The 25,710-nt window shown below is 51.7% G+C and overlaps 1 protein-coding gene across 2 annotated transcripts in view; it reads right to left on the bottom strand.

Moving 5' to 3' along the window:
- The window catches only part of SHANK2 (SH3 and multiple ankyrin repeat domains 2), a 679,458-nt gene that overhangs the window by 509,534 nt on the left and 144,214 nt on the right, over positions 1-25,710 (bottom strand). For both annotated transcript variants that reach the window (XM_030918720.1, XM_030918719.1), the window contains 3 exons: positions 25,510-25,661; positions 24,099-24,266; positions 8,605-8,721 (listed from right to left, as the gene is read on the bottom strand). In XM_030918720.1, the coding sequence (XP_030774580.1) occupies positions 8,605-8,721; positions 24,099-24,266; positions 25,510-25,661 (437 nt within the window). The remainder of the gene's footprint in view (positions 1-8,604; positions 8,722-24,098; positions 24,267-25,509; positions 25,662-25,710) is intronic.

Genomic DNA, 25,710 nt, shown 5'->3' with positions numbered 1-25,710 from the left:
GTCAAAAGCAGAAACACTGGTGGCAGATGTGCCCACAGAAACAGACAACGTTGCAACCAGGATGTTAACTCGGAAGCTCCAGGACCCGTCAAGCCATTTCCTTTCAACGGCACTGAGGCTGTCTTCACTTAAATGTCACAGACACAAATTACTGCACACTCCAAACTGTAAGTCAGGAGTTTGTTTTCAGGTTAAATTATCTTTTGAAATAAGGCTGTTTGGGCAGTCATAAATGTAAAAATAACTAAGATGTCTGCATAAGTAAAACGGGGAAGTGGCTGGGACGCTGGTGTCATCGCGGCAGGGCTGGAACCTGGTCCCTCAGACCAGCCCTCCCCTTGAAGAGCTGTGCCTCTAAGTAAGGGCCAGGGTAAGCATGAGTATACCCCTCACTGCCATGGGCATGGGTGCTTCTGCCTGACCCATGCCCAGTAAAGGCCCCTTCCCCAGTCAGTGGGTTATGGGAATGCATCCACAAGGGGTGGGTTGGAAGCCTGGCTTCCCCGTCTACTAACAGAGCGGACTTTGACCACTCCTGAATCTTCTGACCTGTATAAAAGGAAAGCCAACCAAGCCACCCACCGGAGCTGGGGCAGGTGAAGGAAAGGGTGTGTGGACGCCATCTCCACTCAGCGAGACCCACGCCCGCAATGCCCAGTGCTCAGGGGCCAGGGGCCATCGCGACAGAGTGGACAGGTGCTCTGCGGGACACCAGCAAGGGCAGAGATGCAAGCAGGAAACACGACGTCTTCCTACTCTGGCTTGCACTGGTATCAAAGAGAGGCAGGTTGTTTTTTATTTTATTATTTTTACCTCCCAGACAAATTGGCCTAGCCCAGTAACCTTTGATATTTAAAACCTGCTTCGCGCTTTCGTCATCCAGGGCAGAAAAATGAACCCCAGGCTGCTCCCCTCCCTCTGGAGCTCTTCAAAAGCCAGGAGGAGGTGAAGGGTTGACAGATTAGACACAATTTGATACTTACAATCAAAGCCCTAATTAGGTGATTTCATAAAAGAAGAGAGAATATTCTGATCATAGTGTATTTTATTACAAGTGTGGAGGTAGTAAGGCCTGCCTAAAACTGATAAAGCACATGTAACAATCCATACACCTGGGTGCTTTTAGATTTAATAAGGAGAAGTTTGTTATGGGAATATCGTCAATAGCAGCATCACCATCATCGTCATCGTCACTGTCCTCATCGTCATCACCAACACCTGCATCAATCACCATCAATAAGACCATCAGTCACTATCACCATCGCCACCATCACCACTACCACTATCACCATCATCATCACCACTACCACCATCACTCACCATCAATATGACCACTGTCACTATCACCATCTCCACCATCACCACCACTACTACTATCACCATCAATATCACCAGCATCACCACCATCACCATCACCATCACAATCATCACTATCACCTGCATCATTCACCATCAGTATGACCATCATCATTATCACTGTAACCACCGTCCTCACCAGCATTCTCACCACCACCACCATCATCACCATCCACATCATCACCAGCATCATCACAACCATCACCATCATCATCACAACCATCATCACCATCACCACCATCATCACAATCATCATCACCATCACCATCATCATTACCACTACCACTATCATCATCATCACAACTACCACCATCACTCACCATCAGTATGACCACTGTCACTATCACCATCACCACCATCACCACCACCACTACCACTATCACCATCAATATCACCAGCATCACCACCATCACAATCATCACCATCACCTGCATCACTCGCCATCAGTATGACCATCATCACTGTCACCACCATCCTCACCGCCACCACCATCACCATCCACATCATCACCAGCATCATCACAACCATCACCATCATCATCACAACCATCACCATCATCATCACAACCATCACCATCACCATCACCACCATCATCATCACCATCACCTGCCATCACTCACCATCAACATGATCACCGTCACTATCATTACCATTAGCACTGCCATCATCATTAGTACCATGACTTAATCTACAAGTAGAAAGAGGGAGGGGGTGATGTACACAAGTAGTCTCAATGACAAACTGAGTGACGAACACTCCTGCTGTTTAGTGCCCAGAAACTGAATCCTAAATGCCCAGCAATGCTTGGCACAGTCCTAGACAACAGAAGACTGCACCCTGACCCCCAGTGTCTGTAGCAGAAAAGCTCAAGGGCTATAAGACTCATCCAAAGTAACTGGAAGAATCTGAAAATCTAGGGAAGGCAAATAAAATGCCTTTGCTTGACAAGTTCCCCAGCTCCACAAGGGAACACTGCAACCATGACTGTGTATTTGGTGACCACAGGCCATGTTCAGGGAGAAGGCCTGTCAAGCCACCATTAGATGCCACAGTGACTTGGGTCATGCTCTGTGAAGGCAGAATGGAAAGAGACCTTAATGGGCATGGAGTCTGGTGTGCTGGTCCTGTCTCAGAGTGGAGCCAGCTGCTGCTCTGCAGATTCCTCAGCATCACTGGGATTCTGGGTTATGGGCTGGCATCTGTAATATTCACAGGTTCTTTGGGTAATTCCAATGTGGAAGTTACAGCTCAGCTAGAAACCTCATTTATTCTGCTGCAGTTGCCGTCACCATCACCATGACCATGCTCATGGTCAGCCATCATCAGCACCATCACTATCAACCACCACCATCATCACCATTACTGTCGCCATGACCACCATCATCACCATCACCATGATTACTATCACCATCACCACCACCATCAACCACCACCATCACCATCATATCAACCACCACCATCATCACCATCACCGTGACTACCATCACTATCACCATGACCACCATCACCACCATCATCACCATCACTATCAACCACCACCATCATCACCATTACTGTCACCATGACTACCATCATCACCATCACCATGATTACCATCACCATCACCACCACCATCAACCACCACCATCACCATCATCACTGTCACCATGACCATCACCATCACCACAGTTACCGTCACCATCACCACTACCTATGGTTACCATCACCATCACCACCACCTATGGTTACCGTCACCATCACCACCACCATCAGCACCATCACCATCTTCACCTTCACCATCATCACTATCAGCCACCGCCATCATCACCACTTTCATCATTGCCACCACCACCATCACCGCCTTCATCATCAATACCTTCATCATCACCATCAGCCTCACCATCACCACCTTCATCATCACCATCATCAGCACCACCACCACCATCACCAGCTTCATGACGACCATCACCACTATCAGCAGCAGCAGCATCACCACCTTCACCATCACCACCAACACCACTGCTATCATTACAGCCACTACTTACTGAGCATCTATTATGTTCCAGGAATACCATATTACCATATATTTGTTTTCTATTTTTAGCCTCTTAGCAACCCTGTGAATTCGGTATAATTATCCCCACATTATAAATGAGGAAATTCAGGGCCCTAGAGAGACAATAGGTTGTCCAGGACAGCATAGCAAGGCAAGGCAATGGGCTAGCCTAGATGAAACCCAGACCACCATGCCTCTTTGAATTACTGTTCCACTTTCTCAGGGCTGCCTCCTGACTCCTTTCCTTGAATCCTGTCTTGATTCAAAGGCACCTGTGTCCCACCCCGAACAGTCTATTGTTCAACACTACTCCCTGCATGTCCTGTGTATGTGCGCCCTGTATGGCACCCTTCCTGCTTAAAGTTGCAAGAGTGGTTTCTGCTGCCTGCATGAGTATCTGCTCTAATGCAATCACATGTCTCACACATGTGTAGACAAGGGGGAGTGAGTATAGCAAGGTGTTCAGCTGGTGACTCAGGAAGGAAAGCAGCTTTGGGTCAAGTACAACACGCAGTATCTGCAGGACAAAGGTAGGGGTTCTGCATTCCTCCCAGTCACTGGCACTTACTGGAAGACGCAGACATGAAGCTGTGCCTCTCTTGGCATCACACGAGAGGTGGTTTGGACCAGCTTCTTTAACTGGATCAGTAGGACACTCCAAAGAGTTTGGGGAGGGCATGAGGGAGGAGACTAAAGACACCCTAGAACCCTAAGGAGGAGTATGAGGGATACACAAAGCTGGATCCTAGACCACTCGCAGACATTCCAACTGACATTGTAGCCAGAGATCAAGGGGCCAACCAGCCCAGAGCCCATGACCCTACCCATTGGCTCTTGGAGGCTAAGGCAAGGCCAGGAATCAAAACCAAGGGCGCCAGCTAAGGCATTTCTACCCAGACCGAAGAGGGGGCACACAAGCGGGAGTTGGAAGAGCTGTCCCCCCGGAAGGGGACAGCTCTCCACACTACCTCCAGTGGCTTCCTGGCTGCAGAAGCCACTCAGTCCTGGGGAGTGGGATCCATCAATAAGACAGGTGGGGGAGAGGAGCAGATGCAGCCTTTCATTCCAAGGCTTAGCAAAGGATGGCCTGCAGGCCAAATTGGTCCACTCCCTGTTTTGTAAATAAAGTTTTATTGGAACACGGCTACACTCTGATTTACATACTGTCTATGGCTGCTTTTGCACTACAGTGGCAGTTGAATCATTACGACAGAGTCCATGCAACACGCAAAGCCTAAAATATTCCCCAACCGGCTCTTTATAGCAAAAGCAGCTGGCTCCTGTGCTAACCTGTGGCCCAAGGTGGGTAGAGGATGTCCTGAGAGCCCCGGCCAGCTTGGGACCCTCCTGGAGCCGGCAGCTGAGGCATAGGAGAGATATGGGGCATATGGAGTGTGGTGTGATACCGCGTCAAGCTCAATACAGATCATCAAAATGTGTTAACCTTTTCTAATCAGAAAGAAACATCAACACTTTCAAATACCGTCTTGTCCACAATTATTTGAAGTGACAAAAAAACAGGCTTTTCTGGAGTTTTCAAGATCAAATGTGCTTGCAATCTACTGGGGAAAATTAAGGAATGTTTTTCCCATCCAAAGCAGTAATTAGGAAGCAGATGTTGGTGCAGATGTGTTTACCAACCACAACCAAGCCTCATGATCTTTTTTCTAATGCAGCTGAGTAACGAATCTCCACACTCACACAGACATTTCAGCATCCACACGTCGTGGCATACCTAGGGACACAGCTGCATGCAAACCACATCAATGTGCTTTCCTTGAGGGGGAAGCCAGCAGAGCAGCTCTGCGAAACACTGCTCACAGCTCAGCTGAAATGCTACCCAACCACAGCCAGCCTGTCTGTTCTCTTGTGCCAGGTATGAAAGACGGTGGCTTATGCCTCTGATGGTATCCACACGTGCTTCCTCTCAGGTAGACCCAAGGGGAAGGGAGCATCAGCAGAGAAAACAAGGAAGGCACAATAACTGCCTGGTCCTGGACATTTTGCCCTGGCTATGTCTTGCAAAGGGCTGCAGAGAAAAATACACAACTGTGTGAGGGAGTCATTAGCAGAAGGCTTGACTCAGGGGCAGGAAGTCTGAATGGGGTCTTGAAGGATGCATAGGAGTTTTCCAGGGCAAAGAATCCAGGAAGACTGAACAGCTAGAAGCAAAGTGGGACTCCAGGAGAGTGGCTGGAGGGGCCTGGGCTGGTGACTAGCCATGGAAGGGCTGGGGAACGGCTTAGGTAAAGGATGAGGCTTGAGATTTCACCCTGGAGGCCACTGCGAGCCAACAGGATGGGAGCACTGCTTTGGGATGGGAAGAATGCCGACAGCCTGCAGAGGATGGACCCCAGCACAAACAGCCCTGGGCATCCAGCAGAGTTCCTCCTCTGAGATCTCCCTCTGTTCCTCCAGGACGAAGAGCCACATCCCCTCCCACCCCACACTGCTCTGCCGCTTAGTGTAGCACCCATATCTCGACACCTCCAGATTTGAAGTTCCTTGAAATCAGAGAAACAGAAAAGAGAAGGCAGGGACAGCGATGTCCTTCAATAGTGATGTCCAATAATTAACCTGACTTTGAGCACCAAGGAAACAGAGAAACAGCCCCCAGTCCCCCTAAAGCAGTGCCTGCACCCCCCCATGCCCTGTGAGCCCAGGGCCCCTTCTCACCAGCTCCACTCCACAGGCCGCCCCCACTGCTTAACCCCCCATGGCTCCCCCCTCCTGCAGGACCAGCAGGGCCCCCCCACCCCGCTGCTTCACCTCCCCATGAGGCCACGGTGCACACACTGGGCGGGGTGTCACTTGGCCTTGTCATTTGGGATTCAGCCTCCCAGAGGGCAGGGCTCACATCCCGGAGCCTTCAGTGTTTCCCACACACATTCATGTCCTGCTATCCTCGGCTCTCACACTTGTTCTTACAGGGAAGAGTGTGAAGATGATTTGCTTTTTCACATCAAGGTTCCACTTGTGGGTATTTTTCCCCGAAAGAAATGAAAACCGGGCCTTGAACAAGTATTTGCACATCTATGCTCACAGTGGCATTATCCATGACACCCAAAAGGTAGAAACCACCCGAGTGTCCCTTGACAGATATCCACGCACACGATCCACACAATGGAGTATTATTTAGCTTAAAAATATTATTCAGCTTAAAAAGGGCCAAAAATTCTGACACAGGCTACAGCATGGACAAACCTCAAAAACATTGCACTCAGTGAAATAAGCCAGTCACCAAAGCACAAACACTTTACACTTCTACTCATATCAACCACAGGAAAATTTATAGGCACAGAAAGTAGAATGGGGGTTGCCAGAGGCTGAGGAGAGTGGGGAGTTACTGTTTGATGGGGACAGGGTTTCAATTTTGCAAGATTAAGAGAGTTCTGGAGATGAATGGTGGGCAGTTGCACAGCCATGTAAATGGACTTAATGCCACTGAATTGCATACTTAAAAGTGGTTAAAATGGCATACTTTGGTTATGTGTATTTTACCACTGAATGAAAAGGCACATTGGGGCATATCTGTCCCATGGAGTGGTGGAAGGCTTTTTTTTTTTTTTTTGTGATGGGGTCTCGTTCTGTCACCCAGGATGGAGTGCAATGGCGGTATCTCAGTTCACTGCAACCTCCACCTCCCGGGTTCAAGCAATTCTCTTGCCTCAGCCTCCCGAGTAGCTGGGATTACAGGCCCACGCCACCACACCCAGCTAATTTTTGTATTTTCAATAGAGACGGGGTTTCACCATGTTGGCCAGGCTGGTCTTGAACTCTGACCTCAAGCAATCTGCCTGCCTTGGCCTCCCAAATTGCTGGGCTTACAGGAGTGAGTCACTACGCCTGGCCAGGCTTGCTTTTTAAATTTTTATTTTGGAGACAGGGTTTCGCTCTGTCACCTAGGCTGGAGTGCAGTGGCATGATCTTGGCTTGCTGTAGCTTTAAATCCCCAGGCTCAAGTGATCTTCCCACCTCAGTCTCCTCAGTAGGTGAGACCACAGCCACCATACCCGGCTAATTTTTAAATTTTTTGTAGAGATGGGGTCTTACCATGTTGCCCAGGCTAGTCTCAAACTAGATCAAGTAATCCACCTCCCCTCGGCCTCCCAAAGCACTGGGATTACAGGTATGAGCTGCTGCAACTGGCCGGAAGGCCTGCTTTTGTCATGTGATGGTACCACGCATGCCTGGTGGGGATACTAGAACTATCCTAAGGCTTTGTCTGCCACGTCCTGCCCCATCTCATGACTCTGATCTGCCCCTCTCCATGTTCCGCATAGAGACCTGCTGACACAGTAGATGGCCGACTCCAGAACTGAACAGAGTTTGCATCCCAGCTACGGAGGGTGAACAAGACAGCCTGGCTCCTTGCGCATCTTCTGGAGCATGGACGGTGTGGAGGCACGGCACTGACCAGACCTGAGTCCTGCGCCCAGTTCTGGCACCAGCTGTGCGAGCGCGATGCTCACCTTGCTTTCCTGGGGCTCTGTTTCCTCCCTTCTACAACAGGGTAACAGTTCCCACCGAGGCAACAGGTGAAGATGACCTGAGATGCCCCTTTCAAGGCCTTCCCAGTGCCCCACAGGATTAGGGCTGGCTGGGGTGCATATGAGAAACAAACTTACCCATTTAAACCCAAAGAATGGACTTAGAGACCTGGAGAACAGCAAAAGTGAGACTCTTAATGATGGTCTTGTAAGATCAGGTGTCTGATGGGCAGGCACACCCAGCACCGTTTCAACAAGCAGTGTATCCCTCAGTGCACAGGTCCCTCCCCCAGTTCCTCATAGGCTGAGTACTATGGGTTACGATTTTTCCAGATGTTGCCTACTGGTTTTTGGGTTGGAGTTTTGGGCGTTTTTTTTAAGGACTGCTTTGCTGCATTTTGTTGCAGCCCACAATGTGTTGCAATTTTAGTTAGCTTAGGGGCTTTTTAAGTATTTGACTCATGACCCATGTAGCTGGGCAGGCTGGTAAGAACAAACAAAGCGAGCTATTTTGCAGGCTAATAAACTTTCATCTTAAACTTTTTTGGTTTGGGTGAGGGCAACTAAGGGGCAGAGGCTGACAAGCAGGCATTGGCTATTCAAGCAGGGGCTTAGTATATTTCGTTTCTTTTGTAGTTTGCTGACCTAAGCCAATCTAAGGCACTATGTTTTGGAAATGGACCTCTGTCCACATTATTTCCTTTAGGCATGCTCAGCACTCACCTGGTTGTAGAGGGCACAGATGTGCAAGGCCGTGTTCCCCGAGGCGTTCTGGGCACTCATGTCTGCCCCGTAGAACAGCAGGTGCTCCAGGTGCTGCACGTGCCCATACCTGCAGGCCTGAAACATAGAACCCAGGCTGTAAATCAGGAACCCTCCGCCATGACAGCCGCACGCACACACAAAGTACACCAGCCACTCGGCTTATCCTTTAATGCACAGGTCCTTCCCCCAGTTCCTCATAGGCTGAGTACTATGGGTTACAATTTTTCAGATGTTACCTATTGGTTGTTGGGTTGGAGCTCCACCAGAACCCCAAGGCAGGGCAGGGCCTGTGTGGACCCCAACCCCCCACCCACCACCTGGGCAAGGGCTCCAAAGACGTCAGCAAGCACCACTAGACCCCTGGCTGTGGATCGGGGAGAATGACCTTCATGGCAGGATTGGGGACTGGTGCTCAGTTGTGAGACAGAGGGTCTGGGAAGGAGCCCCAAAGTTCCTTCCATCCTGATCCAGGGGCCTAGAGCCCAGAGGTGCAGGACGTCTTTCTTCCAACCTCAGTGCCCAGCTCCATGAGATGCAAACCAGAAGGCTCAGCCCCGGCCTCGGTTACCCAAGCTCCCCCTTCCAGGGAGGCTGCACGAGATGGCCAGGAGAGGCCTTCGCAGCCTCTTCCCTGTGTTGTATCCACAGGAGGGAGCCCTGTCCTTCTACGTGCGATGGACAGCCCCACGATGGCTTTAATGCAGCCCAGCTCCTAAGTAAGTTGCAGGACGTAGGGGTAGGGCAGCCCTGCAGTATGACCAACTTCTCTCTGAGAACTACAACATGTGTGGCTTGTGAACCATCAGGGCCCGGGGGTCAAACAGACCCAGGCCTGAACCATTTGTCAGAACTTTCGCCTCAGCACCTACGTGCATTCTCATCTATAGGCAGGAACAACCCTCAACCCTCGCTGGGTTCAGATGAGAATCCCATGGGACAAAGAACTCCACAGGGCCTCACACAAGGCCGGGCACTGAGTCAGTACTTGGTAAACCAGCGCAGCCCCTCCCCACCCAAGCTCACAGGGGCCAGGGAGGTCCCCATGCAGGTGACGAGGGCCCTCTGTCCAGCCACACACTGCTCGACATTGTGGCCACAACCTTGGACCTGGAGAAAAGTGGGTCCTGACCTAACACGTCTCACCCCCAGGGTTGGGAGGGAAAGAGGTGAGCCCAGCCAAGGGCAGGCAGCCGAGGGGTGTTGAGAGCAGTAGGTGCCGTGGTAGCCCAGGAAGGGGTTCTCATGAATCCTGCTCTACTGCTAATTGAGACAGAGGTGAATTTCACCTTCTCAGGGTCCACGAGAAAGAACTATACCTCAGCAAGATGAGGAAAGATGACAGGGAGGATATTGAAACTATTAATTGGATGAGCTGTTAAAAACACACACACACACACACAGACACAAGAAATTTCCATTTACCATTGCTGTGCCTCCCACAAATCTCATTAATTTATAAAGTAGATCCCTGTTGCAGATCTCGTTGCTGTCACCTGCCCGGCCCCACAGCCTCTTCTTCTGGGAACTGCACCTGCGTTTGCCTTTGGGGACTACCCAGCTCCACTCTCAGAGGTCTGGGGAAGTCCTCCCCACCCTGCTCCTGCGGAGGCACAGGACACAGGCAGGAGCCATCAGGTTCCATCTCCCCAGGCACAGTAAGGGATGCCCATGTGACCTCAGAAGCTGCCATGTCCCAAGCTAGAACATTCATCAGAACTACTGGGGGAAAAGTTCTTTCTTTCTTCCAGAGTGGGGAGCAGGAAAGTGACAGAGCCCTGGAGCTGCTGGGACCCTCAACACAGAAGGGAAGTGTGACAGGGGCAGGGAGAGGAAGAAAGGAAAGAGAGAGAAAGAGAGGAGGCAGGAAGAGACACGCACAAAGCCAAGATGACACTGTCTGAGCCCCTCTAAGCTACAACTGACCCTGGAATTTCAGGGACATAACAATCAGGCATAATTCCCTCCCCTCACCCACCCATTTGCATTGGGATTTGTGTTCCTGAAACTGAAGAATCCCTGGCTATTTCGCACTCCCCAAAGGACTTCTGGGAGGCAACACTTTGTTACAGCTTAATTTAATTGCTCTGTGGTCAATAAAGACAACTAATGTTAGCATAAAGACACTGAACAATTAATCCACACTCATTATTCCCCTTCCCCCAGTTAATCTGAATTTATGAGCTTGTAAGTTCCATCAGTCAGATGGTGCCAGAGCACTCTTTCCTCGCAAGGGCAAAATAGGCTCAACGGGAAGAGATGAAAACGGAGCCGCTGACTCCGGGCGGACGTCTCGTAGGCGTATTCCCAAGAGCATGCTTCCATTTTCCACTTTTCCCACGTCCATTGTTTTATAACACACAAACCCGGGAAATACAGAAAAGTGCTGAACAAAAACCAAAAGTCACCCAGAATTCCACAGTCTTAGCACTAGCAGTAATTTTTTTTTTCAAGCATCATTTCAGCTAGTCTCTTCTTTCTGTTTTAACCCCTGGTGGTTGAGGCACACAGCTCGCGCCTGCTAAGGAAGATGCAGCTGCCATGCAAGGGGGTGAGGGGGATCCAAGCCAGATAGTGGGCAGACGGGTCCACAGATGGCTGCACGCAGGACTCTGCACACACAAGGACATTCAAGAAGGGGAATGGGAGCTGGGCTCTCACTGTCAAAGAAGGAAGTTACAAATACACTACAGGAGAAAACGAGAACATGCCTTGTGGTGTTGGCCTGGAACGGGAGTATCAGTAGAAACTCACAATTTTTAACATACAGACTGATAAAAATTAAAATGTGGATGCCCACGTGTCTACCCATCCCTAACTCTGCCTACTGAGAGGGTGGGGGACAGGAACAGCCCAGCAGCCATCAGCACCCCAAGCACCTGCACCTTGGCTTCTAAATACCACTCCACACTAAAAAGAACCAGGCTCCTTGGAGAAACAGCTGACTCCTGAGGCAGGAAAAGAGCAAGGTGAGCCTGAAATACCTTGTTGTGCCAGAAATGAAGAAAATGGTAAAAAAAAAAAAAAAAAAAAAAAAAATCAATGTGGCTGTGTCCCGAGGACACAGGAGCCATCCTGAGGGACACCCACCAGCTAAAACTGGGATAATAATAATGGATTATTACCTCCTGAATAAAGAGAAATAATGGATGCCAAAACTGTCAGGTGAAAGGGGTATGAGAAAACAGATTTTTGCATAGCCTCAAAGATCACCAAAAAAGATCTATTAATTACAAAGGAGCAAAATAAGGCAGGAGGTGGGACTCGACTCTGGAAGCGGGACTCAGACACCGGACCAAACTGAGGACTAGCCAACACAGGGCGGGGCAGAAGCAGCTTTCCATAAGACATGCCCATCCGTGTGCCACATCAGTTTATGGTTGCCATGGCAACACCCAGACGTTACCACCCCCTTCCCTGGCAATGGCCTGATGATTTGGAAGTTACCACCCTTTTCCTGGCAATTCCTGCAGAACCTGTCCCATAATTTGCATGTAATTAAAAGTGGGTATAAATGTGAGTGCAGCATGGCCTCTGAGCTGCTGCTCTGGGCACACCGCCTCTGGGGCAGTCCTGCTCTGCAAGGAGCAGTCTCTCTGCTGCTGTTCACAGCTGCTTCAATAAAGGTTGCCAACATCGCCATCCTGCCCTTGAATTCTTTGCTGGGTGAAGCCAAGAGTCCTCCCGGGCTAAGCCCCCTTTTTGGGTCTCGCTTGCCCTGCATCAAAAGAGGAGAAACCCAGCAGACCCCACCTGACCAGGTGGTCAGCGTGACCTTCACAGTGAGCACCAGACGGATGGTCCCCATGTGTCCCTGTGAGAACGTGATGCTGACAGCACAGCATCCTTTCTAAGGCATTCCTGCTAAATGCACACGCTGGATCCCATCACAAGCAAACACCAAGCAAACCCAACAAAATGACCACCCCAAAATCTTCAAAACGGTCACAGCCATGGGAATTAAGGGAAGCCAGAGGAAGTCTCCCAGATGGAAAGGCTCCATGCAGGGTCCCAGGCTGGATCCTCTTCTATCAGGGATGTTACTGCAACACCAGCACCACTCAAACGTGCTCTCCGCATGGAGGGCATAGGGGAGTTCCTTGTACTATTCTTGCAACTCTTCTATAAGCTGGAAATGGAAATAATCATTTACAATTTTAAAAAGAAAGTAATAGGCCGGGCGCAGTGGGTCATGCCTGTAATCCCAGCACTTTGGGAGGCCAGTATGGGTAGATCATGAGGTCAGGAGATTGAGACCATCCTGGCTAACACCGTGAAACCCCGTCTCTACCAAAAACACAAAAAACTAGCCAGGCATGGTGGTGGGTGCCTGTAATCCCTGCTACTCAGGAGGCTGAGGCAGGAGAATGGCGTAAACCCAGAAGGTGGAGGTTGCAGTGAGCTGAGATGGTGCCACTGCACTCCAGCCTGGGCGACAGAGCAAGACTCCGTCTCATAAATAAAAAAATAAAGAATCGGCCAGGCGTGGTGGGTCACGCCTGTAATCCCAGCACTTTGGGAGGCCGAGATGGGTGGATCACGAGGTCAGGAGATTGAGACTACCCTGGCTAACACGGTGAAACCCCATCTCTACTAAAAAATACAAAAAATTAGCCAGGTGTGGTGGTGGGTGCCTGTCATCCCAGCTACTTGGGAGGCTGAGGCAGGAGAATGGCATGAACCCAGGAGCTGGAGCTTGCAGTGAGCCGAGATTGTGCCACTGCACTCCAGCCTGGGCGACAGAGCGAGACTCTGTCTCAAAAATAAATAAATAAATAAATAAGGAAGGAAGGAAGGAAGGAAGGGAGGGAGGGAGGGAGGGAGAGAGGGAGGCACCCGCTTGACACAAAGATACTGAAAGCTACCAAAGCGTTAAAGGAAGGAATTCATCCTCCCCCAAGAGAAGCAACACTAACCCCCTTTTCTTATTTTGAAAAGGGTGTCTGGTCTCTGGCTGTTGAGAGACAGCTGAGAGGGTGATAGGAGGGTGGAGAGTAACGGAATGAAAGGCAAAACACTGCCCTTGACACCCGCTCCCCGTACCCACTCTCCTGAGGCACTTTTCGGAAAATGCATGTGTGGGAGGCTCCACCCACGTCTGCTGCCTCTGAATCTCCTGATGAGACCTGGGCAGGGGCACCTGGAGATGGCTCCCCTCGAGACTGTTTGCCCAGCGATGCCTGGCGTCCCACCCGCCCCTGTGCAACCACAAGACTTGGTGTGAATGAGAAGAAAGGGTGCGCCTTCCTTCAAGCCCTTTACTGCCACCTGCTGGACACCGGTGATACATCTACAGGACCTCAAACTAGAGCAAGTGGAACGGCGCCACCTGGGGTTGTACAATGCCCAGCACGGCAACCGGAGCAGCTGGGAGGTCACTGCTCTCTCTGCAGGGAAGCAGCACAGGTCGGCTGAGACGAACCCCCTACCACTGCTGCTTGGCTCTGTGCCCCAAACAGAATTATTCTCAACCACACTTAGGCATTTCTCCCAAAGCATATGCCTTATAACATGAGGTGGAGACACCACAGCCCACACAACCAAGAGTCACATCATTTCAGCTCTCACTGGGTCAGGAAGTGGGCTGCCCATCAGTAGAGAAACAACGTCTTGTCCAAACACAGGCAAACCCCCTCGCCTGGCCTGAGCCACTGGCTGCTCCGTGGCCCCGCATTCCACAGTTTTCAAAGGCTGGCTCTGGTCTTCCTTCTGGCCCAGCAGTCAAGGAGGCCAAGGCACCTGAATGAACGCAGGAATGCAGGCAGTGGACGGGCTGTGATGCAAACCACAAGTGGCTAGTTCGGTTTTGTCGGTGTTGCGGGCTGGACTGCATCCCTACAGCATTCATCCGTTGGAGTCCCCACCACCAGCACCTCCGCATGGGGCTGTATGTGAAGAGTGTCTTTCAAGAGGCGATTAAGTTAAAATGAGGCCATTAGGGGGACCCTAATCCCTTCTGCCTGGTATCCATATAAGAAGAGGAGCTGGGGACACAGACACACTGGGGGATGACCCTGTGAGGACGCAGGGAAAAGGCAGTGTCTGCCAGCCAAGGAGAGAGGCCTCAGGAGGAATCAGCCCTCGACACCTTCATCTCGGACTCCACCCTCCAGAACTGTGAGATGATGTCTACTGTTTGAGGAACTTTGCGGCGGCAGCCCTATGCAGCGAACACAATCTCTTTGGGTCTACTAATGTGTGCTGTTCAGCCTGAAATGATCACAGACAAAGGACGTCATGCTCAATTCGAAAAGGAGAGATGACTGGCATTCCCACATAAAGCTACAGCCCTTGCCCACCTTCCCCACGGAGCCCATTGCTCTCAGAACGTGATTTTTGGAAAGATGAAGTCTCTTAAAGATGTCACCGATGTCAGGAGAGCAAGACAGAGGACCTGCCGAAGTGCAGAGCGTGGGGTGCTGGTCTCGGGGTCTTCACCCACCCCCTCTCCTCTGCTCCCCGCACGTCCCTGAGGAGTCAGGGCTGACTGGGAAGATGGGTACTCAACAGTCCTCATTCCTTCTGGAGGCTCAGAGAGAGGATGCCTCTCTTCCTTCTCCAAACAGAACCTTGCCAGGCAAGAGGGGCTCAGAATATGGAACTGACCTCCCAGGTCAATTCAGAGCAGATCCCCCGAAAGCACGGCTCACTGCTGCGGCTCCAGACACCGGGGCCACAGAGGCTCGGCCACTCGTGCCCAGGGACAGACACTGAGCCCTGGGTCCAGAGTGACAAGGGGAGGGGCTCCCATGCTCCGATCCTGCCACCTGGCAGGGATCCCAGACTCTCACACCCTGGAGGTGCTCACCTGGAAAGGTGCAGTACCTGCCAGCACCCACGTCCCACAGTGAGGCTTGGCCACAGTTCCAAGGCTGCCAAGCACATGCCAGCACCAAGGGGCAGAACCCCGTTCACAACACCTCCCCCCTGGGGTCAGTGCATGCCACCTGCCCAGATCTGAGGGTGGCAGCACCTACCAGCACCACAGCCTGGCTCCAACACAGCCCCCACCTCCCCTGGCCAGAATGAGCCACTCCTGGCTGGCACTGTGGAGCTCCCGGGCTCTCCACCCGGCCGCTGTTCATGCTGGTCCTTCCTGTGCTACCTGGCATTGTGCTTTCTGTGACCAAGCCCAGGCTTGGACACAGTGGTCACTGCGGTGCCTGAACAGTGGTCATCTCAGCGCCCAGGCAATGGTCATCTTGGGGCCTGGACACAGCAGTCACCTCAGTACCTAGATGGACAGTGATTACCTCAGCGCCTGGACATGGTGAGAGCCACAGTACACTAGAAAAACCTCAATCTGAAGGAAGACCACACCCCATGTGGCTCCATCCCACCCTAAATGCTAACTTTTCAGTCAAACATTGACTCCCATCTCTACCATGCAGCTCACACCAGGCTGCACACAGTCCCACCCTGGCGGGACGGTAACCAGAATGCTTGGACCCAGAACGACATAACGTGGGGCTCCAGTAGAGAACCTCCCATAGGCCAGGGAGGATCAGGGGCCCGTCCCCTTGCCATGGGGCCCAGAGAGGCTCGAGAGCTGAGGGCGTGCAGCCAGGGATGGGCAGGGGGCAGCCTGGAGCAGGAGGAGGGGAGAAGTCACTGTGGCCCGAAACTATCTCTTTAAGGCTGACACTCTTCATTTAAATGTGATACATAACAAATAGCAGCCAGTAACAACATTCAGACTGATGCCACACCCATCGCACGATGGGGGAAAATCAAACGAGGGTCTGGGAACAGATGTGGTCGGCGCTCTCTGAATACAACGGATTGTTTAGTTTTTTTCCCCCCCTTCTGAAACAGGCTCTCACTATGGTTGTCCAGGCTGGAGTGCAGTGGCACGATCTCAACTCACTGCAGCCTCCACCTCCGGGCTCAGGTGATCCTCCCACCTCAGCCTCCCAAGTAGCCGGGATTACAGGTATGTGTCACCACACCCCGCTAATTTTTGTATTTTTGGTAGAGACAAGTTTTGCCCTGTTGGCTGGGCTGGTTTGGAATCCTAGGCTCAAGTGATCTGCCTGCCTCGGCCTCCCAAAGTGCTGGGACTACAGTGTGAGCCCCTGTGCCCAGCCTAATGTATTATTTCTAATGCTGACCAGCCTAATGCATCACTTCTAATGATGACGTCGGACGTGGCCACATGATGATGACAACGAGGATGATGATGTGGGGACAGATGATGACAATAATGATGGGGACATTTACTGAGTACCTGGTCTATGCTGGGCACTGCAGAAAGTGCCTCACATGAATTCTGTCATTAGCTGTCTCCAGAGTTCTGCAAATTATTACTCAGCCGGCCTGAGAGATTAGCACACAAGCCCAGAGAGGGTGGGGCACTTGCTGGGTGACCCAGTGAGCGATGAGGTGGGTTTGCAACCCCAGGCTGCATAACACCCAGGCCAGAATATGGCCAACAGACAGCATGAGGAGGAGATTCCTTCATCTCAAAGATACTGAGTCAAACTCAGAGAGGGAGGGAGGGAGCCAGGCTCTGCCTCAGGCAGACACCAGAGTTCAGCACGTGGAAACACAGCGTCTGGATCCCTCGCCAAGCAGCATCCTCTCTAGGACCACACCCCCTCTGGCCAGGGCCACCGTGCTGTGACGTTGCACGGTGGATGTAAAAGTCTTTAGCAATTAAAAATACAGAATGAATACCCCCAAATCTGATCCCTGATTTCCTTGGGTTGTGGGAATGCATTGGGGTGTTTCTTAACTTGCTTCTTTATACTTCTTTGTATTTTCCAAGATTTCCATGATGCAAGGTTATTTTTTCGGTAATCCAAAAAAAAAAAAGGTAATTTGAATAACAACTTTTAAGATAATTTGCAGAAAGCCTGAGCTCAAAAAGGGCTCTTCTAACATCAGCCTGTGGGGATGGGGCATATCCCCACTGCATGAAGTGGAGGGTGGATCTAAATGCGTCCTTAGGCCACATGCACCCGGCCTGAGACAATGACGGGAAAGCAATGGCCTGGGGAACTCTGGAGTGCACTTGTAGCATCTGTGACCAGGCCTGGCTGTGGCCACGCAGGCTCTCCCACACCATGAACAGTCAGAACCCTGGGACAGGGCTGTCCATTCTCCAGGTGCTAGAACGGAGACATAGACTTTAAATGCAGAGCCCATCAGCCTGAGAGCTCAGAGGTGCTTCTCCCGAGAGCGCAGAGCCAGGCACGGCCCAGTGAGGTCCAGGAAAACCCACCTGCTCCTGTAATTTGTTCTGCCACAGACGTGCTATGAGTGGTTTGGATGTGAGAACCCTATAGGCAGCACAGAGAACCAGGCTTCTGGTATGAGACAGGCTGGGAGCGATCCTAGCTCAGCCAACTGCTTGCTCCGTGCCTTGGGCAAGTGACCTGCCCTCTCTGGGCCTGTGAACTCATATGAGAAACAGCAACGAGAAGTAACCAGCTCTGAGGATATAGAATCATAGTGCAATTACTGCAGCTCAGGACAATGAATGCTCCCAAATTGCTATGGGTCCTATACACATTTGGCCATTTTTACAAAGAGAAGCCTCTGTCATGTACCTGGAAGGGTTCGTTCATTAAAGGAAATCTGAAATTAAACGTTCCTCTCCCAGGAGCGCTCCTGTCTTAATGATGTCAGTGACAGCTCTCAAAATCAGTAGACTTTGGGCTAGGCGCGGTGGCTCACTCCTGTAATCCCAGCACTTTGAAAGGTTGAGGTCGGCAGATCACTTGAGGTCAGGAGTTCGAGACCAGCCTGGCCAACACGGTGAACCCTGTCTCTACTAAAAATACAAAATTAGCTGGGCGTGGTGGCGCACGCCTGTAATCCCAGCTACTTGGGAGGCTGAGGCAAAAGAATTGTGTGTACCTAGGAGGCAGAGGTTGCAGTGGGCCAAGATCACCTCACTCCACCCCAGCTCTCAGGTAACAGAGACTCCATCTCAAATATAAATATAAATATAAATATAAATATAAATATAAATATAAATATCAGTAGACCTGGAGTTAAGTAGATGATTCTCCATAATGTGGAGTGGGTCCCATCCAATCTGTTGAAGGCCTTAAGGCTGAGGTCCCCTGAGAAGGAAGAGACTCTGCTAGAGACAGACTTGAGACCTGCACTGTGGCATTTACTGGGCCACGTGGCAGGGTAAATGCCAGGCTGATGAGGATGATCTGGGAGGCAGACGGCGCTGTCCGCTGCTCCTGCAGGCCCGCGCAGGGCACCCTCACCCATCCCTTATCTGCTCCATCCCTTATCATCTGATAGGCACAAGGGCCCTGCAGATGAATGAGACAAGGCTCACAAAGGCAAAGTTCTTCACATCATCACCAAGATTCTTTAGCAGGGGAGAAAATGGCTTTCCCAGTCTTTCCTGAATAGCCAGCACACCACCAGAGGGCAGTGAATGCACCCGGCTGGCTTCCAAACCCTGCTCCACATTTTCCAAGCTAAGGCCAGAGCAGGTGCACCGCCCTGGAGCTCATGCCTCCAAGGTACCAGTGCAGCTGCACAGGCTCAGGCCGCGGGACCGAGGTGGCCAGGTGGCGCTGGGACGGCCAGGCTCTGAATGTAAGCGAAGGGCCTCAGGGACGGAACCCGGCCCCTGGCAGGCCAGGAGTCACAGCTGAGAGCTGCAGTGAGTGACTAATAGCCAGGGCTCCTGCCAGCCTCCACCGTCACCTTCATCCCAGGGCTAGCTGGAGAGATGGGCCTGGAGACATTTGCCTGGTTGGGAGAGAGGGCAGGAAAAAGGAAACAGGGAGAGGTGCGGGAGGCGAAAGGACGGAGCTCCAGGAATCCCCAAAGTTGAGACACAGCGGCTATGCTGGCAAAAGGGCTGGCGGTTGGATTTGGGGCTCTGTGAACTACTCCACGTTTAAGGAGGTTTTAGCCTGCGCTCACACTTTCAGAGCTCGAAAAGAAAACAGCAACGCAACCAGAGCACTGATGTCCAAAGGGAGGACACGTCTGGAAAACACGTTCAAGCAGGCATTCTCACAGACAACAAGCGAGCTTCGGGTCCCATACGCATTTAGCTGGGTTTTCTTTGTGTGTGTGTGTGTGTGTGTGTGTGTGTGTGTGTGTGTGTGTGTGTGTGTGTGTGTGTTTTGGAGTTTTGCTCTTGTTGTCCAGGCTGTCATGCAGTGGCATGATATCAGCTCACTACAACCTCTGCCTGCCGGGTTCAAGCGATTTTCATGCCTCAGCCACCCGAGTAGCTGGGATTACAGGCGTGCACCATCACACTTGGCTACTTTTTGTACTTTTAGTAGAGATGGGGTTTCACCATGTTGGCCAGGCTGGTCTCCAACTCCTGGCCTCAGGTAATCCACCTGCCTCAGCCTCACAAAGTGCTGGGATTACAGGTGTGAGCCACCACGCCCAGCCACATTTGACTATTTTTACAAAGCCTCTGTCCTGCGCCTGGAGGGGCTCATTCACTAAAGGAAACGTGAATTTAAACGTTCCTCTTCCAGGGGTGCTCCCGTCTTCATGAAGTCAGTGACTGCTCTCAAAATCAGTCAACTGAGTCGATGATTCTCCATAATGTGGGTGGGCCCCATCCAATCAGTTGAAGGCCTCAAGAGCCTTCAACTCTTGAAGGGGAAAAGGGGACTGAGGTCCCCTGAGGAGGAAAAGATTCTGCCGGAGACGAACAGGATCCACGCAGCGGGATCAACTCTTCCTGGGTCTCCAGCCTGCCCTGCAGCTTCACGATCGCATGAGCCAATTCCTCAAAAATACTTTCTATTTAAAAAAATTCTGTATCTGTACACACACACACATGCACACATGTGCACATCCTATCGGTTCTGTTTCTCTGGAGAACGCTATCACCCCTGAATACAGAAGCAACAGCGAGTGGGTTCTATGGTGTTGTCCAGTGACATCAAATGACAGTTCTGTTCATGCAAATCACCGACTTAGAGTTGACTGAGAACAAGACACATAACTCATTCTCCACTTGGCCAGGCGGGAGGGACGTCCCCAACATCCATGTCTCTTAGAGACTCACAACTCAGTCTTGCCCCCCGGGGCCGGCAGCTGTTAGGCACAGACCCTGTGAGACTGGAGAAGGACGTGGGTGCTCAGGGTGCCATGACTCCCACCCCTCGCCCAACCATGTCTGCTGGTGGAAATGTCTCGTGGGTGACTGCACCACCCCACCAGGGGCCTTCCCTCGTGCTGAACTTGACCTTGACCTCAAATCAGCCTAGTCAGTTTTAAAAATCAAGCTCATTAGAGCTTTGGCAGTCCCAGGAACTGCTCTTTTCCAAGCAGGTCACCTTGGAAGCTTGGGACAGCTCCCAACACAGGCGGGATTCTCCTTCGGAAGCTGCCTCTTCCACATCCTCAACAGGAGCCGAAGCTCACACCGTGTGGACGGGCTTGGCCTTGAAAATACCAGCACAGAGCTGACAGCCAAGCGCAGCAAGGAGAGGAGATGGGCAGAGGAACGGAGCTGTGTCTCAGAGCGTGAGTGTCTGCATGGTCACAGCGTGAGCCCAAGAGGCACCAGTGTCCAGAAACACGGAACACTGTCAGGCCTGCTCAGAAGCATGTCCACACACACGTGGACCTGTATGTACGTGTATGTGTGTATGTGTGTATGTGTGTATGTGTGTGTGTGTGTGTGTGTAATTTATGTTAGTCTTTCTGTCTCGCATCTGGTTTCCCCACACGGGAACACCGGGGGCTTGCATCAGGCATTTCTGTTCACTGCTGCAGGCTGTGTGTGCAGGACACCGAGACACGTCGCTGGGGATCACACCCAGTAGACGACGTCTGTGGCTGAATGAGCACCGGCAGTAGGTGGGGTCTGTGGTGCAGCCAGAATGCCTGGAAGTGGGTCAGGCGTGAAGAGGTGAGCGTGGTCAGGCTCAGGCCGGGAGACCTCTTGGGGATCCCCTGAAACAGCTCAGACACAAATGAGAAGGTGCCAGGGCAATGAGCACAGCCAGGGTCAGATGCTGTGAAGAGGCTCAGAGGGGCCAGGCCTGACACACAGCCGAGGGATGGCAGGGCCATCTGAGGCTGGAACTGTTGGTTGACAAAGGGAGAAGAGGTCAAGGGGAGGAAGGAAGAGGGAGCAAGGGCAGAAACACTGGCAAGTTTAATCCAGGGAAAAAGTGAGGGCAGGGCAGGAGACTGAGGCGGGGAAGCAATCCAAAAACCTCCCCAGTGCTCTGCAAGAATTCACCTGCTGCTTCTACATCCAGGTGTGTCAGCCAGGGTTCTCCAGAGAAACAGAACCTCTGTGTGTGTGTGTGTGTGTGTGTGTGTGTGTGTGTGTGTGTGTGTGTGTGTGTGTGTCCTATTGCTGCTACACTGAGTGTGTATTAGCCAGGGTTGTCCATAGAAACAGAACCCGTGTGTGTGTGTCTCTGTGTGTGTGTGTGTGTCCATGTCCTGCTGCTTCTACACTCAGGGTGTATCAGCCAGGGTTCTCCAGAGAAACAGAACCTGTGTGTGTGTGTGTCTCTGTGTGTGTGTGTCTGTGTGTGTCCATGTCCTGCTGCTTCTACATTCAGGGTGTATTGGCCAGGGTTCTCCATAGAAACAGAACCTGTGTGTGGGTGTGTGTGTGTGTGTATGTGTATCCTGCTGCTTCTACATTCAGAGGGTATCAGCCAGTGTTCTCCAGAGAAACACAACCTGTGTATGTGTGTGTGTTTGTACATGTATACACTTATACGTTACATATGTATACGCACACAGAGAATTTTTAAAAGTTTAAAGTTTAAAATAGACACATAAAATTAAAGATGGAAATATTTTAAAGAGTTGGCTCATGCAGTCATGGAAGATGTAAGTCTGAAATCTGCAGGGCAGGCTGGAGACCCAGGGCAGAGTTCAGTGGGAATCTGGAGTCTTTTTCCGGCAGAATTCCTTCTCTCTTGGGATCTCAGTGTTTTTTCTCGTAAGGGCTTCAACTGATTGGATGGGGCCCACCCACATTTGGAGAGTCATCGGCTTAACTCAAAGTCCACTGACTCAAATGTTAATCCCACCTTAAAAAACACCTTCTCAGCAACTTCCAGAATATTGTTTGATCAAATATTTAGGAGCTACAGCCTAGCCAAGTTAACACATAACATTAATGATCACAGGGGAAAATTATTTTCCTTTTCAACAAAGAAAAGCACAAGAACGACAAGAAATCTCATGACGGATGCATGGAAGAGGACTTCCAAAGACCGGTCATTACTGTTCCCGCTCCCGAGAGCTCCGGCCTGGGTGTGGGCCTGGGGCTACCCTGAGCAGTTGCACAGATCCCTACTCACACCTCAGGGGAAACAGGGGCTTCTCCAGCCTGCAGGGCGGAAGATCAGCCAGAACTGACCTAGCACAAGGAAAGCCCAGGGAGGGTGGGGCCTGCTGGCACCCCCACTGCCCACTCTGACCACAGTGGGCGGAGTGCATAACCTCCCTTACAGGTGTGTAAGGTGGCGATGGCCGAGGAGAACACACAGGTAGCCGGAGAAGCCATGGCAGTCACTGTGCAGAGGACCAAGCAAGAAACCAGCTCAGAGCCCTCTGTCCTTGACCTCCCCTTGCTATTCTAGAGCCTCCTCTTGACCTCCTGGGTAGACAGGCCCCATCAGCTCTCCCTGACCCACCTCACCCCTCTGCCTGGAGACCCTGGCCTCCGGTCTGCACCACTGAGCTCCCTCACTGTCCTCAGACTCTGGCAGGGCTCAGCCAAGAGAAGAGAGGCAGGTGTTCCTTCCCTGAGTCCTCCCTGACATGGGCCTGGGGGACCTTCCCTCCTCAGCCCCGGCTCTCCTGCTCCCGGGAGCACCATTTCCTCTCCCTGTCCGTCAGCTCACAGGTGCTGATGGCTCCCCAAGACTGCTCTTCTGTGGGGGCCTCGGCCTTTAACCCTGTCCACACCTCTACCTGATCAGGTGAAGACTTTTCACTGCAGATAGCAGGTAAAGTCTGTTTCTTGCCAAGACCACAATTGACCTATCTCCTAATCCAACTGTTGCAAGGTGGGGCCTGAAAAACATGCCCCTTGTGCATGCAAATCAGGCCTTCCTGGGGCTCACCTGTACTCAGAAAACACTGGTGCTAAAACATCAGTGCTTTCTGGTATCCTGCCCTGTCAGGACGGTGGGAACCTGGAAAGCACAGGGCTTCTAGGAAGGGAGCGTCCACCCCATAACTGTAGGGCACTCCTGCTGTGCAGAAACTCAGCCGCCTTGCCTAATCTCCTGGTTTCTCCAGAGAAGTCAGAAATGTCTATTTCTATGCAAATATGTCTGTTTTCAAACACTGGTGTTCACATTTTAAAATAATTTTTAATTCACGTAGTTTTAGGAACTCTGGGCAAACCAAACAAAATACCCGAAGGTAGGATCTAACCTTCGGGCTGCCCTGATCATCTGGGGGATTGGAGGAGAACGGAAGGTCAGTTCGTGGGTACGACAGAGTGGAGGAGCAGGCCCACGTACCTGGTGGATCTCGTGCCAGCCGTTCTCATCTTTGCAGCACACAGTGGCGTGTTCGTGCAGGAGAAGCTCGCAGCAGTAGGGATCACCTCCGACGATGGCCGTGTGATACAGGGGGGTGAGGCCATAACTGTCTTTATAATCCGGGGATGCACCAAGCTCTAAAAGAGTCTAGGAAAAAAAAAAATCAAAATCTGTTGTTATTGGTCTCACGACCCCTTTTGCAGAGTGAGGCAATCAAGAAAGAAGCACCAGGACCACCTTCCCACAGGCCAAGGCAACCCACACCCTGAGCAGCCAGTGCTTCTCCTGGGCTCCCCAGAATTAAGGAGGGTATAACTTGGCCGGGTGTGAGGGCTGACACCTGTAATCCCAGCACTTTGGGAGGCCGAGGCAGGTGGATCACCCGAGGTCAGGAGTTCAAGACGAGCCTGGCCAACATGGCAAAACCCCATCTTTATGAAAAATACAAAAAAATAGCCGGCGTGGTGGCAGGCGTCTGTAATCCTAGCTACTTGGGAGGCTGAGGCAGGAGAATCGCTTGAACCTGGGAAGTGGAGGTTGCCGTGAGCCAAGACTGCACCATGGCACTCCAGCCTGGGCAACAAGGGCGAAGCTCAATCTCAAAAAAAAAAAACAAAAAAAAAAGGGGGGGTATAACTTTAGACAGTAACATTTCTAGTTCTGAAATAGCAAGCAAACAGTACCCAGAAATGCAGGGCAGGCTGTTGTTCAGGAGACGAGGAGACCTGCAGCACGCAGACAGACCCATCCTCGGCCTGGCCAACATTCTGTGCCGTGGTGTGGCATGGGCAGCAACACAGTGATGGCAACATGTGCCGAAGAGAGAAAAGGTACGTGGTTTAACCTACATGCCCCGTGGAAAACCACCTCAATCTGCGCGCTGACAGTGGCAAACCTAGCAAGTATCACATCTTCAAGAACGCTCCTGATTTCCGAGGAAGCCAATGGGTACGGTGTGGCTCTGTGTCCCCACCCAATCTCAATTTAAATCGTAACCCCCAGTGCTGGAGGTGGGGCCTGGCGGGAGGTGACGGGTCATGGGGGCGGATTCTCAGGAATGGCTTAACACCACCCCCTTGGTGCTGCTCTCATGACCGTGAGTCTCCCTGTGGATGGGGCTGGGGTTCAGCACTGGCCTTATGGGTTGAAAACACAAGTCCCTTGACTGAATAGAAGGTGAAAGATGACTTCTTGGGAACCACGAATTCTCAAAGCATCAACACTCAGGAGAGAGAACAGGAAAACCTGAAACCTGGCTTCACTTCCAAGCTCCAGCCGGAACACTGTGCACAGACCCCCCAGGGTGGGCACTGCAGGGACAGGATGGGGCGGCTGCTGGGGATCAGACAGAGCAGGGGGCGGCACCCACGTAAGATGGGCCCGGCTTTACCTTCAGGGCAACCTGGTTCCTCGCTCGCGCAGCTTTGTGCAGGGCGGTCATCCCATCTTTGGCACGGAAGTCCAGGTGAGCCCCGCCATTTTTGAGAGCTTTGATGACCTCCACAGAGTTGTCCAGCTGAGCGGCTAAGGTCAGGGGGGTCTCTGAGGAACCCAAACACACACACTTTAGAACCAACATTTGTCACACTGC

This window comes from Rhinopithecus roxellana, chromosome 15 (assembly GCF_007565055.1).
Source record: "Rhinopithecus roxellana isolate Shanxi Qingling chromosome 15, ASM756505v1, whole genome shotgun sequence".
NCBI classification, from domain to species: Eukaryota; Metazoa; Chordata; class Mammalia; order Primates; family Cercopithecidae; genus Rhinopithecus; species Rhinopithecus roxellana.
Note: the sequence above shows the minus strand (reverse complement) of the source record. Positions and strands in the feature narration are given on the sequence as shown.